At 39.7% G+C, this 17,612-nt stretch overlaps 1 protein-coding gene across 2 annotated transcripts in view; it reads right to left on the reverse strand.

Moving 5' to 3' along the window:
* The window catches only part of glra1 (glycine receptor, alpha 1), a 131,339-nt gene extending 117,644 nt beyond the window's left edge, over positions 1–13,695 (reverse strand). For both annotated transcript variants that reach the window (XM_063052659.1, XM_063052658.1), the window contains exons 1-2: positions 13,509–13,695; positions 11,474–11,601 (exon numbers count right to left, since the gene is read on the reverse strand). In XM_063052659.1, the coding sequence (XP_062908729.1) occupies positions 11,474–11,601; positions 13,509–13,564 (184 nt within the window). In that variant the 5' untranslated portion in view covers positions 13,565–13,695. The remainder of the gene's footprint in view (positions 1–11,473; positions 11,602–13,508) is intronic.
* Positions 13,696–17,612: the final 3,917 nt, after the last annotated feature.

The raw sequence follows: 17,612 nt of genomic DNA on the forward strand, positions 1-17,612 counted from the left end.
TTGATACCTGAGACAGATTTTTCCTAGAAAAACTGATACCAAGTTTAAGGAAGGCATTTTTGTTGGTCCACAAATCAAATGATCATCAATAAAAGAGCTTCTAGTGGGACTGGAGAAAATCACAAGGAAGGCATTCAAAGACGTTGTTGAAAATTTTCTTTGCAACTATAGAACACCAAACTATGTGCAGCTGGTTGACAACATGCTTCAGTCTTACAAATCTATGAAGCGCCCCAAGTCACTAAACACTCATTTTCTGCATTCCCATTTAGACCATCCCTGCAAATCTTGGTGCTGTCAGTGATGAGCATGGTGAAAGGTTTCACCAGGACATTGCAGTCATGGAGAAACTGTATCAGGGCAACAGAATCCACCAATGCTGGATGATTGTTGTTGGACACTTAAGCGAGAAGCCTCAGTCACTGAGGACAAATGAAAATCACCAACAAAACATTTTCAGCTTAGTTGAACTATTGCAAAACATCAGCACCATTATGCAATTAAACACATTATATTCAGTAAAAGTTTATATCTTTTCTCTTCAAATTCTTATGTGATGCAAGTCGTCTGAAATTATATTGCGTTCAGCTTCAAGTGATCTATCATACAGAAAACAATTCTAAGGAAGCAATACTTTTGAAAAAGATTGTTGTCCTGTGTTATTTGAGTTACTGTCACCTTCCAGCTTGAACCAATCTGTCCATTCTCCTCTGACTTCCCTCATTAATAAAGCATTTTTGACGGCCGAACTGCTACCCCCGGATGCTTTTTTTTTGTTCTCTGTGTCATTCTCTGTAAGCTGTAGGGACTATTTATTGTGAGTGAAAATCCCAAGAGGTCATCAGTTTCTGAGATACTGAAACTATCCCATCCGCCACCAACAATCATTCCATGGTCAATGGCACTTTAATCACTTTCTTCACCATTCTGATTTTTGGTCTGAACATCAACTGAACCTCTTGACTATGTTTGCATGCCATTATGCATTAAGTTGCTGCCACCTGATTGGCTGATTAGGTACCTGCATTAACGAACAGGTGTACAGGTGTACTCTAATGAAGTGCCTACTGAATGTACACAAAAGACACATTAAAATGGTAACTGGGAATATGAACTGATGTCAGTTTGGATGAGTCATTTCAGGCTAGTGACTGAACATAGGAAATAAATTCTCATCTGAAAGCAAAGGTAAAATATTCCCTCAACCTAATTGCATCCTGGATATTATTAAAGTGTTGAAATAATATTGCAAAATTGAAGGTTTTATTTATTGATATTAGTATATTTTGATCATGCCTTAGACAGCCGATTTCCAAAGAAAACAAAATTGTCAACAAAATCCTTGCAATTAAATAATATTTCTATTCATTTTCAAATATTTATGTGAGTACTGTTTTTCACTTTTCTGAAACCATTTACAAAATCTGTCCTGATAGGTCACATCTTTCTTGGTAAATACGCTACTGAATTTGGACCACACAGAAAGGAATTTGAATTAATTCTGTTGTTTACATTGAACCACTGGAGCATATCACTGATGTAATAATGAAATGAATAAGTTAAGCCATATTTAAACCTGTTCCAACTTTGATTAATAGTTCAATCCATTTGGTATCATTTGCACGGCATTATATTCTGAAAAATGTTCAGTGACATAAAATACCAACTTCACCTTGACTAGCATCCTATATTCAAGCATATGAATCACATTCTATATTGTAATCAAAGCAGATATTTATTAGCAAGCTCAAATTATATAGAAATACAATTTTTATTCTCAATAAGTAGCAAAATATATCTAATGTCATACCATCGATCACAGGAAATGCTGGACGATGCTGGAACTTCAGAGTGCATTATCGTAGTTGGGCTTTTCATAATGGTCAGAGCCTTCTTGTAAAGAAAATTATATAGGGAAAGTTCATTGTCAAATGATATCTTGGCTTTCAGCAAGATAAACCAGAAGATAATGAAAATAAACAAATGTGTTTTTGTTTGTCTCAATAACAACCCAAGTTGGTATCGATTCATTTGCCTGACTCCATCTGTTTGACCTTTACAATTTTGGCATAGCCTGCAAGTTGATTGATCACTTGAAATGCATTATGTTAATTTGAATGGTGACTTTAGGAACTAGTACAAGTGATGAAAATATGAAATTTTTGATTAGAATGGAATTAGAATTTGGAATAGCTGCTGAACTTAAAATTCTCCTATACTGTAAATATGACTTTTCCTGTCCTTGGACCTGTCCAAAAGTCATCAGAGCAGAAGTATTTCATTTGATCTATTGAGTCTATTCTGCCATTTGATTATGACTGATTGTTATTTTCCCTTAACCCCATCTCCTGCCTTCTCCCTTCAGCCTTCAGCATCCACTGTAAATATATCCAGAATGATTTGGCCTCCACAGCCATCTGTGGCAATGCCTTCTAGTGATTCCCCACCCTTTGGCTAAGCAAATTCCCCCTCAGCTCTGTTTTAAGGGGACATCCTTCTATTCTGAGGCTGTGCCCTCTGGCCCAAAACTCCCCACTATTGGAAGCACCCTCTCTACGTCCACTCTAGCCAGTATCTCCATACACTTCCAAAAGTCATTTTGTTGATAGAATAGAATAGAATTAGAATAGAACAGAACTTAATTGTCATTGCTCAAGATGAGATTGCAGTGCTACTCTAGTCTGTGCAAAACAGATATTTACAATGCATGAGGCATGGTGTAATAAAAAAAATCCCATAATTACATGCAACAAGCGACTTCAATAGTCAACACTCGAAGGCCTTTGACAAGCTGGGTTGTAGCATTATTCAGCTATAATATTTCCTTTTATTTCTCATGGTTATTGGCAATGTATTTTCACTTCTTCATTTCTCCTTCTAGGCTGTTGTTAACAATTTATACCCAAGAATGTTTCAATCCTAAATCTAAATTTGATGCACGTTGTATTTTTTTGCCATGTGATTACCATTGTGGTTCCTGTTATTATCATACACCAGCCCCTTTTGTCTATATTCTTTGGTCTCTATTCCTGTTATTTCACCTTGTTCTAATTCTAGCTTGCACAGTTGCTGAAGAAAGTGCTGTTAAAAATATTGTTTCACTGCTATGGCTAAACTGGCTTACAAAAACCTTATAATTTGCACGTCGAACTTTCCTTCACCTAACCCCGGATAAACTTTCTTCCCAGAAGTGAATTGTACCCCTGGCTATAGATTATTGTGAGGAAGAAGCTCATCTTTGATCAGAAGCTACCAATGAGAATTTTGGTCACCAGCATATATGGATCTGAACGTGCAAAGTTGGGGATAACTGATACTCGTAACCTCCTCATGCATTTGATATGAGCAAGCAAAGATGAATTTCTCTCCTGCATCTGAGCAGTTACAGAAAATTATCAGCCCAATATCTTTCAACAGGCAAAGAAAAAATACTGCCTTTATAAACAGTATTTTAAATTACTTTAATGCTGCATTTCTAACTGACCAGAGTATGTGAAAGATTAAATGCTGATACACAACCATTATGACATATTTCCCATTATATTATATGTTACTCTTCATTGAGCTACTTCAAGATAAACATCTAAAATGCTGTAAATATACTCAGCAAGTCAGTTGGAATCTGTGGAGAGATAGAAAGAGTTATCTTTGGGTTGCTGATATTTCACCAGAACTCAGAAGTTATAAATCGAAGATTTTTCATCTGTAAAAATGGGGGAAGGGGAATGTCTGTGATAGGACAGAGGCCGAGAGAGATTGACTGGCATGAAGGGTGGTGATGGAGAGAGGGTGGTGACAAGTTAATCACAACTGATTTTTCAAGGAAAGGTGTAAGATTAGAAAGAGGAATAAGAGCAGAGGGGAAAACATCTGCCAAAAGACTGTAGTTGCAGAGATCTAGAAATAAAGGAGAATACTGGAAACACTCTATAGGCAAAGCAGCATCTGCAGAGAGAGAAAATGAAGTTCATGTTACAGTCTTGGTAATTTGACATCTGAGCTGGCCCATTATAAAACAAATTGGAAAGGCTGGATATCTGGTGTTGGTTGAATGCAGGTGTTGATGAATACACATGAATGGATAAGTAAATGCCATTCTTTGAGTTTATTTTGGACTTCACTGGAAGAGTTTAAGAAATCAATGACAGAGCAGTCAAAGTGGGAGAGCTTATGTAAGGAGAATTAAGGTGACACGTAAGTAAGTTTAAGCTGAGGGTCATCATCGTAAACTGAACCATGGTGTTCTAGAGTCCATGCTTGATTTCTCCAATGTAGTGGTGTACATGTTGCAGGCACCTAATGCAGTAACTAATGCAAATGAATTATTGTCTCACCTGGATCCCTGCACAGAGGAAATTTGTCCTCTGGTTACAGGGGGAAATATAATGAAAAGGGTGCGTGGGCTTGGTAGCAACAGATGGAAGACCTAAGCTGAGAGTCATCGAACCTGAAAGGGGAAGGAAGGGGAAGATGTGTTTAGAGGAAAGAGAGACAGAACTAAATATAATAGGCTATGCTTCATTGTAAACTTTTGGTTACACTTTTAATGTTGTTTCGGGCATTTTAATTCTGTCATCTATACACTTAGTGGCCACTTTAATAGGCACAGCTGCTTATTAAAACAATTGTCTAATCAACTAATCAAGTGGCAGCAATTCAATGCATAAAAGCATGTGTACATGGTCAAGAGGTTCACTTGTTGTTCAGTCCAAGCATCAGAATGGGGAAGAAATGTGATCTAAGTGACTTTGACCTTGGAATGATTGTTGGTGCCAGATGGGATGGTTTGAGCATCTCAGAAACTGCTGTTCTGCTAGGGTTTTCACACATAACAGAGACTAGTGAGAAAAACAAAAACCATTCTGTGAGCAGCAGTTCTGTGGGCAAAAATGCCTTGATAATGAGAGACATCGGAGCAGAATGGCTAGGCTGGTTCGAGCTGACAGGAAAGCGACAGTAACTCAAAAAAACAACACATTAAGATTGCGAGTTACTTGCTGTAGGAGAACAAATTTCTGAGCCGTTCCTGCAGCCATATTACTTATTGGTGATAGTGGCGCACATTGTGATAGTAATGCTGTCCTAAAGTTAAGTGAAGCTGGTTGGACTTCCCCTTTGGTTGCAGATGATGACTGATGGTCCATGTGCAATATGAATGCTCACCACTTCTCAGCCCATGTCTGAACATTGTTCAGTTCCAGACCCATGTGTGCATTGAGATTTATGTGTAACTGAATAAATGTATAATCAAAAGTCTTAACCTATAACTGAGGGAAACTCACACATGAAAATTTTGAAGCCCATATTGCAATCCTGTCAAGATTCTGGTGTGGAACCCTGAATGAGGATGGTTGTGGATTCCGGTGCCCACATCATCATTATTTTGCAGGGAATATGATGTCAACCTGATAGCGTAAACTTCGATTCCTCCAACTTCCATTAATTATTTCTCCTCCCTTTCCCTCCACTACCATTCCCCACTCTGGCCCCCCACTTATTGCCTGTCTCCTCCTCACCTGCATATCACCGCCCCGGGTGCTACATCTCCTTCGTTTTCTCCCATGGTCCTCACTCCTCTCCTATCAGATTCCTTCAGCCCATTACCTTCCCAGCTTCTCACTTCATTACCCTCCCTCCCCTCCCCACCCAGCTTGTATTTTTTCCCTACCCCCTCCCTCTGATTTCTTAATCTAGCATCTTCCCCATTCCTTTCCAGCCCTGCTGAAGGGTCTTGGCCCAAAAACAGCAACTGTTTATTACTTTCCACAGATGCTGCCTGACCTGCAGAGTTCTTTCAGTGTTTTGTATGTGTTACTCTGGATTGCCAACATCTGCAGAATCTCTTCTCTTTACGACTAGACAGAAGAGAGTTGTCCTACAATTCTCTGATATTATTTTCCTAAGTGTTTTTAATGCCGTACCGATTGATAATGCATTCAGATGATAAGTGTTTCCATTTCCCATTTGGAAGTCAGCTCAATTTTCCCAATTAAGGACTGCATGAGGTATGAAAGTGAATAATTATGGCAAAATGTTTACTGAGTATTGGTGTTGCTTGATAGCACTATTAATGATCCATCTCGTTACTTTGCTGATAACTGAGGGGAATCTGACTGAGTGCAAATTCACCATGTTCATGAAGTCCTATGTTTTGCAGACAACACATACCTGGATAAGTTTCCACTTTGTGGACTGAACATCACAGCAGAGACTTAGTCTGGTTAAAGGTACAGACTGATGGCCAGCTCCCTCTGGTGCTCCTCCCCTTTCCCGTTCTTCCATGGTCTTCTACCCTCTCCTATCCGATTCCCCCTTTTCCAGCTGTTTATCTCTTTACTTTACTTCACCCCTTCCTTCTCTCTCAGTTTCACCTATCACCTGCCACCTGTGCTTCCTCCTCCGCCCCCATCTTCTTATTCTGACCTCCCCTTCCTTTCCAGTCCTGAAGAAGGGTTCTCAGCCCAAAATGATCTACTCTTTTCCATAGATGTTGCTTGGCCTGCTGAGTTCCTCCAGCATTTTGTGTGTGTTGTCAAGGTACAATTGGTTCTGCAGTACAATCCTTCAGTACTGCTACAGCAATGTTGATGGGACTTTCCTTTCAGCCTTTGCAGTATCTACTGCACCCAACTGTTTCTGAGATCACATGGGAATTGTTGAAGACTGCACTAGGTGGCCAATTTATTTGATCTTCTGCTGCTGTAGGCTCAACGTGCTAAGTGTCCAGAGACACTCTTCCTAACATGACTGTTGGAATGCGTCATTATTTGTCGCCTTTCTGGTCACCTGAACCAGTTTGTCCATTCTCCTCTGACCTCCTCATTAATAAGGTGTTTTTTATCGATAGACCTGCCACTTACTGGATGCTTTTTTTCCCACTATCCTCTATAAACTCTCTAGACGGTTGTGTGTGAAAATCCCAGGAAGCCACCTTGCCTGGGACCGACAATCACTCCATGGTCAAAGTCACTTAAGTCATCTTTCTTCCCCATTCTGATGCTTGGTCTCAATGACAGCTGAACCTCTTGACCAGGTCTGAGTGGCTGTCACATGATTGACTGATTAGATATTGCAATAACGAGCAGGTGTACCGGTGTACCTAATAAAGTACCTCCTGAGTATAGTTTCTGTATTGATAGGGATCCCAAGAAGAGAGCCAGATGGATTACCCAGTCAGCTTTATTACTGACAATGATTGCAGATACTTCAGCTTTGTCACTAACTGAACTTCACATTTGGCCATTAATGTTCCATAACTGCTTTTTTTTTCCCAAAAGGAATTCAATTAATGCAATAATTCTGCACTTTTCACCTAGCCCTGACTTTTATCCCCTGTCTCTTTAAGTGTTCATCCAGTTCCGTTTTGAAAGATATTGGATAGCTTCTTCCTGCCAAATATTGTATTCCAGATCACCATGTCATGTTGCTAATATAACAAAACACTTCCCATCTCACTCTGATTTTTTTTACTGTTTATTTGGTTATTAAAACTTCTGCCATTGAAAACTTTATCTGCTTGTTTCCTTCTTCTAAATACTGGATAATTGCATTCAATCTGCATGAACTCTAAAGAGAGCAACAAGCTTTATATTCCCCCTGCAAATATATAATCACCAAAGCACTTCATCTTACAAATTACAAGGTTTATTAAATTCACAGATTGACATAGAAAAATGAGACATGCCTAGCTCTGTATCATAAATGTTAAGTATAGCTTGTAAAACCAACAATGGAAATCAATTACCTTATTGAGTCATTTATATTTTTAACATCTATAAAATGTGCTCTGAAGCTTTGTTATTTTAATAAAATTCCCATTTCCCTAGTGTCTCTTCTAACATAAAGCTTCCCACCTCCATGCTCACATTAGTCAAATACATCTCAAAGCCACAGCTGGCTCAGTTCTCTGATTAAGAGCCCAAATGATGAATTGTGTAGAGGTTGCATTTCCTGTTTGTTTTGTGTTATTTGGTCTCATATAATTTTATAATTTTAGCAGCTCAATTAAAAATTGACATCAACAGTCCCCCTGATATCTGATTCATTTTAAAGTTTATCCGTTCAGTCATTATTTCTTCTATTTCTTTTTAAAATTACCCACTTGGGAATTTTGGTATTAAATTCCAGTTTACATTTATTAACTAATCAATTAGAATAGGAATGATTAACATTAGTGACCATAAGAGATACACATAGGAGCAGAATTAGGTAATTCAGCTCATCAGGTCTGCACCATCTTGGCTGATTTATTATCCCTCCCAACCTCATTCTCTTGCCTTCTCCCTTTAATCTTTGACACCCTTACTAATCCAGAACCTTTCAACCTCTGCTTTTAATATACCCAATGACTTGGCCTCCACAGCTGTCTGTTGCAATGAATTCCACAGAATCCCCACCCTTTTGAAATCATTCTCCTCCCCATTATTAACCACACTCTCTATTTCACTACCTGATGTATTAGTATATTTTGTGGCTTACATTAGTGGCTCTTTTGTTGGAGTCGGATGCTCGTGAACTCAAGTGCAGCTTCAGAGACTTGGGCAGAGAAGGCTAAGCTAGCACTGCATACAATGCTGAGAGAGTGCTGCATAGTTGGCAGTGCTACCTTTTGGATGACAATTTACACTGAGCTCTTAATGACCTAACGGCAATATTCTGAAGGGGAGGAGGTAAGATGTCCTGGTGTCCTGGCCATTGGTCACATGGCTGACTGTGGGAGCTTGTTGTGTATAAATTGGCTGCCACTTTTCCAACACTGCAGCAGTTACTAAAATAGAATATTAATTAGCTGTAAAATGCATTGGGATATTCAGAGGTCATGATAGGGTACTTCATGAATGCATGTCACACTCCCGTGTACACTCAAACCATTATTTTTTAAACATTGAATGATAATCTGAACACTCCACCATGGAAGATACTATTGTTTATATCTCAAACACACGAGATTCTGCAGATGCTGAAAATCCAGAGTAGCATGTACAAAATGCTGCTGGAACTCAGTAGCATCTATAGAGAAGAATAACAAGTCCATATTTTTGAGCTGAGATCCTTCACTAGGACTCAAAAGGAAGGGGGAAGAAGTCAGGATAAGAAGGTGGAAGGTGGGAAAGGAGTACAAGGACTTTTCCTGCTGAGTTCCTCCATCATTTTGAGTTTACTGTTTTTATCTATCCAATTTTTAAAAATTCATAATTCATTATTCTCCATTTCTGTTCTTTGACTATGCATTGAGTTATACATTGCCTTGAAATCACTAATAAACTACTTGTGAGACAATTTATTAAAATACTTTATTAAACATCTAACAGTATCTATTGTTTTTGCCACATGACATTATTACTTGAAGTCCTGAATCTATTAGATTATTTTGCACATTACTTATCACTTCAGTGAGGCATATTGGACAGTAAAATAAAATTATTAAAGCCGCATGCTAATTCCACCTGATTAGTCGTTACGTATTTAGTCCTACTTACAACAAAATCAAACCCTCTTTAATGACATTTGTCTTTTCATTGGTGGTACAGATGAAATATCACGGTTTCCAATACTTGTCCAGAGCACAAAAACCTGCATAATTTGGCATTAATCTGATTTTCTTACTTTGTTGTGGAAAATGAAAGTATCATGTTGATACAATGAATGGGCAGGGGAGGAGGGGGAGGTGGAACAGAGGGTTTTTAAAGAGGAATCATTATTCAGCATAACTGTTGAGTTTCACCACTGATGTAGGAACATGTTACGTGGCAAATTTTCCACTTGTCCCCGTGACTCCAGAAGATTAAGAATTAGAAAACAACACTTAATTTATTTATGTGGCCTTGGTTCTAGATGCAGTATACTGTTGTTAGTGATTAAAATCTCTGGTCAACTGACCCATTGATATACAGAGGTTTTAGGTTTGTAGAAATAATTAGACACAGTATACAACTTTAAAGCAACCAGCTTCAACATTTTAGATTTATCAGCCATTTATCTGTATTTATCTGTATTTCCATTCAGACAATTTTGGAGTCTTATTGATTAGTTACGAAGAACATAAACCCATCATTATTAAATTCCTCATAGTAAGTTAGCATTTGTTATGTCACTAAACATGAATGAAATTTCTATAGATGTACCATGGAGAGCATTCTTACTGGTTGGATCACCAGTGGTATGGAGGGGCCATTGCACTGGATTGGAAAAAACTGCAGAAAGTTGCAAACTCAGCCGTCCCCGTTATGGGCACTAGCCTCCCCAGCATCAAGGTATCTTCAAAAGGCAATGTCTCAAAATGTGCCATCATTAAGGAATCTTATCACCCAGGATATGCTTTCTTCTCATTGTCCCATCAAGGAGGAGATATGGGAGCCTGAAGACGAGATACTCAAAGTTTTAGGAAAAGCTTCTTCCCTTCTGCCAACAGACTTCTGAATGGACAATGAACCCACATACACTAACTCAGTACATAGACACTATTTTAGTTTTACATCTATATATTTCTTATTGTATTGTATAGCTTTTTATTATGTATTGCACTGTACTGCTGCCACAAAACACCGAATTTCACAGCGTATTGTATGTCAGTGATATTAAACCTGATTCGGAATCTGAAGAAAATAAATTGTAACCCATGAGGAAATGAGCAGGGTTACTCAAGTTTAATGGTAATGTGACAAGCAGAAGACAATCTCTCAGTCTGAGATTATTTAGTGGTTTGCAATCACCAAACCAATATATACATTTTAATAAAGCATTTTGGAACTACAAAGCTGTAAGATACGGAACAGATAATTTATTTTGCTTTATTTTCTACTCATTTGTGAGTCAGGACGGTAAATGTAACTATATAATTATGTGCCGGATGCAGTGAAAATAGACAATATTTCAACCAGATCTCACAATGACAAAGTGACAGCACAAGGTGATTTCAATTGACTTTATTGGACTAAAGTAACCTTTTAAAAAAATTGAACTCATACTACAAGTAGTATGTCATGTAGAAAAATGTTTTGAGCAATAGATTAGATGCAAAATGCAGCTCACACAAATTTATTGCGCTCATTTGTTGAATAAGTTATTTAGCAAGTCATTACCTTTAGTATAAAGGTGCAATTGGAAGACTTTGCTAAGGGATATGCGTCAATATAATTAGTCACATTTTGTTATTAATGAGCAGATCAATATTTATCATTGAAAACTGGACATTAATCTATCACATGGCTCGATACCGCACGAACTTTATACGGTCACTTGCTGCATCTTAAGTCTTTTTAAAAATAAAGGTCATCTATCAATTTCCCTATCACTTGCTTGTCTCTTTCCCTTAATAGTAGAGCAGATTTCCCCATTGTAGAGTTTCAGCTGTATTATTTACTGGTGTGATTTCAACCCGATTTCCTGTTGTCCCCTCCTCTCGGTTGTTGCATAACTAGTGATTTATGTTTCGCTGCATTGCTACAAACATTTCAGTGTTTGTAAGTAATACCTTTGAAATTCGGCCTGATCCTCGCATCGTATCCCGATGTCCTGCCCATCAGCTTGTCCAGAAAGTCTGACGGGGACGGAGGTTTGGCGGCGGATCTCGCAGCTTGCACCTCCTTGGCCGCGGCCAAACTGTATGAAGGGAATATGCACAAGAATGAAGCGTCAACTGAAAAAAAAACATGAGTTCCCCATTGTGCCGAACGCCAGAGACAACAAAAAGCAGCCGCGCAACTTAGTGTAAATACAATTACACAAAAATAAATAATTAGTATTGAAGTCACGCAGAACATTGCAGTTTACAAAATAAAGTGCGGATATTCATTGTATCAATAGTTTGTTTCTGACCTTACTGGCAACGATATTGAACTTATAATGTGGTTTTGTGTTTGCGTTATGAACGCACGTATGTATTTCAGGACCGCGCAACTGATTTATAAACACCAACCCTTGGTGCAATTATAGAGACACAAATCTTCTGTCATTAATATTCGGGACAATTGAATAGCGGCAAATAATTGCCATTCTACACGGGTTGTCCGAACACCAGGGCACGTTCCTTATATGCAACAGTCTAAGTCCAGTTCTCGTCCTTACGATTTTTTGTTGCATTCGAAATACTAAGCACATTTGGATCTTATTTGTGATGGATCATGTGAAGTGGGATGTTTCGATTCTAAACTGCCTGTATTCAGCTTAGCGTCAGTTATTACACGAAATGAGAGTCATTATGGAGCCTTAGTCGAACCACTGCTTACGCAACCGACTTATCAAGATATGGAGCGTTGTACTGAAAACAGAATTTGTATTGCTGAAGCACAACTTATTTATTTAAATGGTCAAGTAATCGCGGATCTCAATTTAAATTGGGGGACGCTGTTAAAGGATGGTTCATGAGATATTTCAATTTACCGGGAGGGCGCGGGCGCTAGTAATTAGACACGAATGTGTTCAGTTTCTTGATCACTGGGATTAGCGTTAAATTTTGAAACAAAAATCTACACCGCACCATGTAATTTTTATTACATCCTCGCCAGATGCTTCACCCTTATGTCAGATGGTCAATTGAAGGGGCGCTAACTGTAAAACGCCTTCTCTTAAAGCGTTGTACACCAGGCGCCTTTAAACTGCAGCATCAGCATCGATGCGTGTTTTTTTTTGCCCCGTTTGGAATCAATCTTGTTCATCTTTAAAGGATTGCAACAAAAATGGTCAAATGGTGATGAAACTCAGACCGCGTCTGGGCTGAAACGGAACCGGTCAAGAATAAGTTAGATTAATTTTAAATAACTTAATTGACGAGGGATATAAATGGTACAGGTTTTTAAGATGAACAGTCAGTCTTGTTGAACAAGTGCAGTTTCAATCTGCTGTGAGGAATGCTAAAACTTTAACCCGCACACCCCAGCAAACAAGCACATTGCACCACCAGGCGCAAAAGGAATGATTATTGCAACTGAGGTCTAACGTATACCTAGCGTTAATTTCACGGCGGGGTCTCTTGAAGGCTGCGAAGCTTGATTAATGAAGAAGAGTTTTAGAACATGTTTGTTCCTGTCCAAGTAATTAAATAAGCAGTAGGAAGATGCATGAAGTATTCGTTTTGAAGATTTTTTTGGGGGGTAAGTAGTTCCATTCATAGTTGACGTGCGGTACAGGTCGGGTCCCACCAATAGTTGGCGGTATTGCCCAACGACGAGCAGCGCTCGACAGGCAGCTTCGGCGAGCTACAGATCACTGCGGTCTAATCCAATGCAGCACAATTAATATTGTGGCTTTGGCTGTACGGTCATAAACCGAAATGAGATTACGGCGTGTTATTTAATGGTGATTTGGCTATGTAAATCTATTGAAACGGGTACCAATCTAAACCGGAGACAGAACAATAATCCTCATTCCTTCTTAGAAATCAGAATTCTGCACAGCATTCGCTGCAATCATACTGTATATAGCCGTTGTTTTAATTAAATCTCCTAGTTCCCACGAAGCTAGTTATTGCAATAACGGCAACAGAGCAAAGACTACAACAAACGTCTTACCTGAAAAATACGATTGTCTCCCACAGGTAGAGGCGCAGAGCGACTAGGCTGTGCATTTTGAATCCTGGACGATGTTAGAAAGTGCTGTTAATGCAGGTGTCGTTAGAAATCTCCAATGGTCTTGGCGTTTTTTTTTGGTGTGTGTATGTGTTGCTGGCTCGCTCCCTCTTCGCTCCAAGATCTTGATTCTTTCAGCGTCCTGGGATAGGTAATAACGTGATGTTTTCAGGACCCTGGACAGGTCCACTCCTGGAGCGGTTGATGTTTGAGAGCCCCAGCCGAGGGAGCACTCCCTCCCCTTTCCCCAAATAATTGTCACATTAAAAATTATATTTATCTTTTTTTTATTTCTTTAAAGAAAGATTTTCACAAGTTTTCTTCTCCTAGGGCAGCTCCTTTCTTGTTCCTCCAGCTCTAGAAGTCTTTACCGAAGGGAGAGACATCCAAATGTATTCGTTATGGCTCTGGATTCAGACATAGCCACGGCTGTTCCAGGTAACATTTAGTAGTTTCAAGGCTGTTTTTTCCAGGAAACAATATACAACCCCAATATTATTGCTGATGTGAAATAAGTCCCATCGCCTGGAGTTATTGAAGAGAAGAAGCCGAGGGGAGGTTTCATGGCATTTGTTGATGGTGGGGCTCTGGCTTCTTCCCTTCCCTATTTGCCCTACATTACTGTTGGCGCTTGAGTTATGGGGATTTTTTCACTGCAGTAATTCTAAACTCTCACTCTCCCAAAAAACTTCATCTCGCTAGTCCCGCCCCCTCAGCAGCTCCCATTGGTAGAGACACTTGTTTGACAGGCTTGAAAGGCTTATTTGGCGTCAGGTGAAAGGTGAACTCTGGGAGTTGGAGTCTGCTGTCAGAATGGACGGCTTTCAACCAAGTAAGAGCGACTGCTGCTCCGGAACTGCATCTCCCAAGAATCCGAGCGAATGGTAGCCCAAATCCGAACCCGAATCCGCTGTGTAGCTGGGCAGATGGAGTTTGCACGTCTGACGTCCCTTGAACTTTCCAGTTCGCAGTTAAGGATCACAATCTCTATTACGGAGGCGTAGATTGTAGTTCATACGGTAAGTTTGTCTGAAATTTGAATGGTGCTATTACACCTCTGTTCTTTGCTTTATGGGAGAATTCTCATGTCGACGGGAGCTTAACTAGGAAAGCCCCACCCTACTACGGATTTGAGGGTATTTGCCTAGTTAGGATAAGGACAAGTATGAGGTACGGTACAAGTCTCAGGAAAAAAAAAGGGGAGCCTTGTTTTGCGATGATACTGGCTGGAAATAAGATAAGGTGGATTCTTGTGCTTTAAGAGTGTCATTAACATCATTGGGATGGAGTATCGTGCTATCGTGTCCGGACAACTAATCAAGTGTGTTAATATTTGTTAGAACTAAACTCTTGAGTTTACGTAGGTCTGCAAATGATAAGCCTGGAAGGAAGAGTTGTCAAGTTGTATTGATGGAAGCTATTGGAGTGTGAGCGTATTGGGATAATGTTCCAGCGATGTACAGGCATTGGGAGAACCACAGCGTGGTTCTCCAAATGAGATATTTTTCTGCAGTGTGGCGAAACTTTTGGTGCTTTTGCTGAAATATACCGGAACAACAAAGAAATTGCTACCAATTCTACCTATTTGTGTCAGTTTTAAAAAAATATATGCTGTATGTAAATCGTGTTCTTAAAAGAGACTTGCATTTGTCGGTCACATTTCCCGGCATTAAGTTCCCGAACGTCAGCGATATAATCAATCCGCATTGTTTATTAATGACTGAAATTAGATCAAAAGGTTGTAACTTCCGACCTTTGCAAATAACTGTCAATAATCTAAGGTATATGCCACATTACAATGTGGGAACTATGCAAGAATGCAAGTGACATACCGGCGCATAATTTTTACATGCAAGTAACGTAGCCCTTGTAATTTTATTAAAAAAACGCCAAGACGGGCCCTGAATGAATGGTGATATCCGTAAGCCATTACCTGCTAAACCCCTTAAATTAATGACCAAGACAGCAAATGCTCAAAACACTTGGCATTTGTAAATATGATAGATGAAAATATGGATGGGTTGACTAATACGTTTATGGATGAGACCACAATTGGCGGAGTTGTGAATAATGAAGAAGTTTGTCACGAGATAGAGCAGAGTATTAGATCGGTTGCCGATATGGATGGCGTTTAATCTGGGCAAGTGTGAAGTATTGCACTATGTGTGGTCAAATGTAAGAGGACAGGATGCAGTATGCAGAGCACTGATGTACAGAGTGTCCTTGGGCTTGATAGCTTTCTGAAAGTGACAACACAAGCAGAGAGCCATGTTCACTACCTGTCACCCCCGCCCCCCCCACTCCATCAGTGCAATTATCCTCATTTCATGGCAGAAGCAACCAAAAGCCCAGCGATCAGTTTGCATACTTGAAATGCGCAGATGAGCTTATAATGCTCTGAAATGATCTTGGGAATAAGAGGGTTAATATGAAGAGTGATTGATGGCCTGTACTAGCTGGCATTTAGAAGAATGGGGGGGATCTCAATGAAACATATCTTGTATTGACAGACCTAGATAGTGGATGTGGGGAAAGCACGGCTTTGTGTGTAGGTCATGCTTAACCAATTTTAGAGTTTTTTGAGGAAGTTACCAGGCAAGTTGATGAAGGTGAGGCAGTGGTATTGTCTACATGGGCTTTAGCAAGGCAATTGACAAAGCCCTGCATTAGAGGTTGGTTAAGAAGGTTCAGACACTCGGCATTCAAGATAAGGCAGTAATTTGGATTCGACACTGTCTTAGTGGGAGAAGCCAGAGAGTGGTAGTAGATGGCTGCCTCCTCAACTGGAGGCCCATGACTAGTGGTGTGCTGCAGGAAGTGGTGCTGGTTCATTGTTGGTTTTCATCTGTATCAATGATTTGGATGATAAAGTGGTTAACTGGATCATAAAGTTTTTAGAAAACACCAAATTTGGGGGTGTGGTGGACAGCATGGACAACTATCAGAGCCTGCAGCAGGATCTGGACCAGTTGGACAAATGGGCTGAAATATGGCAGATGGCATTTAATACAGACAAATGCAAGTTCTTTCTATTTGGTGGGATCGACCAGGGTAGATCTTGCATGGTGCATGGAGGAGTACGGTAGAACAAAGGGCTTTTGGAAAATAGGTCCATAATTTATTGAAGATGGCAGCATTTAAAGCTTTAGGCTAGCGTCATTTTTTTTTAAAAAAACAAGCTTTTGGAAGATTGGTCTTCATAAATCTATGTATTGAGTGCAGGAGATGGGATGTTATGTTGAAGTTGTATAAGACTTTGGTGAGACCTAATTTGGAGTACTGTGTGCAGATTTGGTAACCTAACTACAAGAAAGGTGCAAGCAAGGTTGAAAGAGTGCAGAGAAAATTTATGAGGATGTTGCTAGGACTGGAGGACCGATTTGATAGAGGTATACACAGTTATGATGAGTATAGATAGGGTAAACAAAAGCAGGCTCTTTCCACTGAGGTTGTGTGGGACTACACCTAAAGGTCATGTCTTAAGACCATAAGATGTGGGAGCAGAATTAGGCCATTTTCCCCATCAAATCTGCTCTGCCATTTCATTATGGCTGATCCAATTTTCCTCTTGCCTCCAATCTACTGCCGTTTTCCCACACCCCTTTATGCCCTGACCAATCAAGAAGCTATCAATCTCTGCCTTAAATATCCTGAAAGACTTGGCCTCCACAGCAGCCTGTGGTAAAGAATTCCACAGATTCACCACTCTCTTGGTAAAGAAATTCCTCCTCATCTCCTTTCTAAAAGGACACCCCTCTATTCTGAGGCTGTGTCCTCTGGTCTTAGACTCTACCACCATAGCAGATATCCTCTCCACATCTAGTCCATCAGGGCCTTTCACCATTTGATAGATTTCAATGAGGTCATCCCTCATTCTTCTGAATTCCAGTCAACATAGGCCCAGAACCAGCAGATGCTCTTCATATGACAATCTGTTCAATCCTCGTATCATTCTTGTGAACCTCCTTTGAACACTGTCCAGTTTCAGCACATCCTTTCTAAGTTAAGAACCCAGTACTGCTCACAGTACTCCAAGTGAGGACTCAA

This window comes from Mobula hypostoma, chromosome 7 (genome assembly GCF_963921235.1).
Source record: "Mobula hypostoma chromosome 7, sMobHyp1.1, whole genome shotgun sequence".
NCBI classification, from domain to species: Eukaryota; Metazoa; Chordata; class Chondrichthyes; order Myliobatiformes; family Myliobatidae; genus Mobula; species Mobula hypostoma.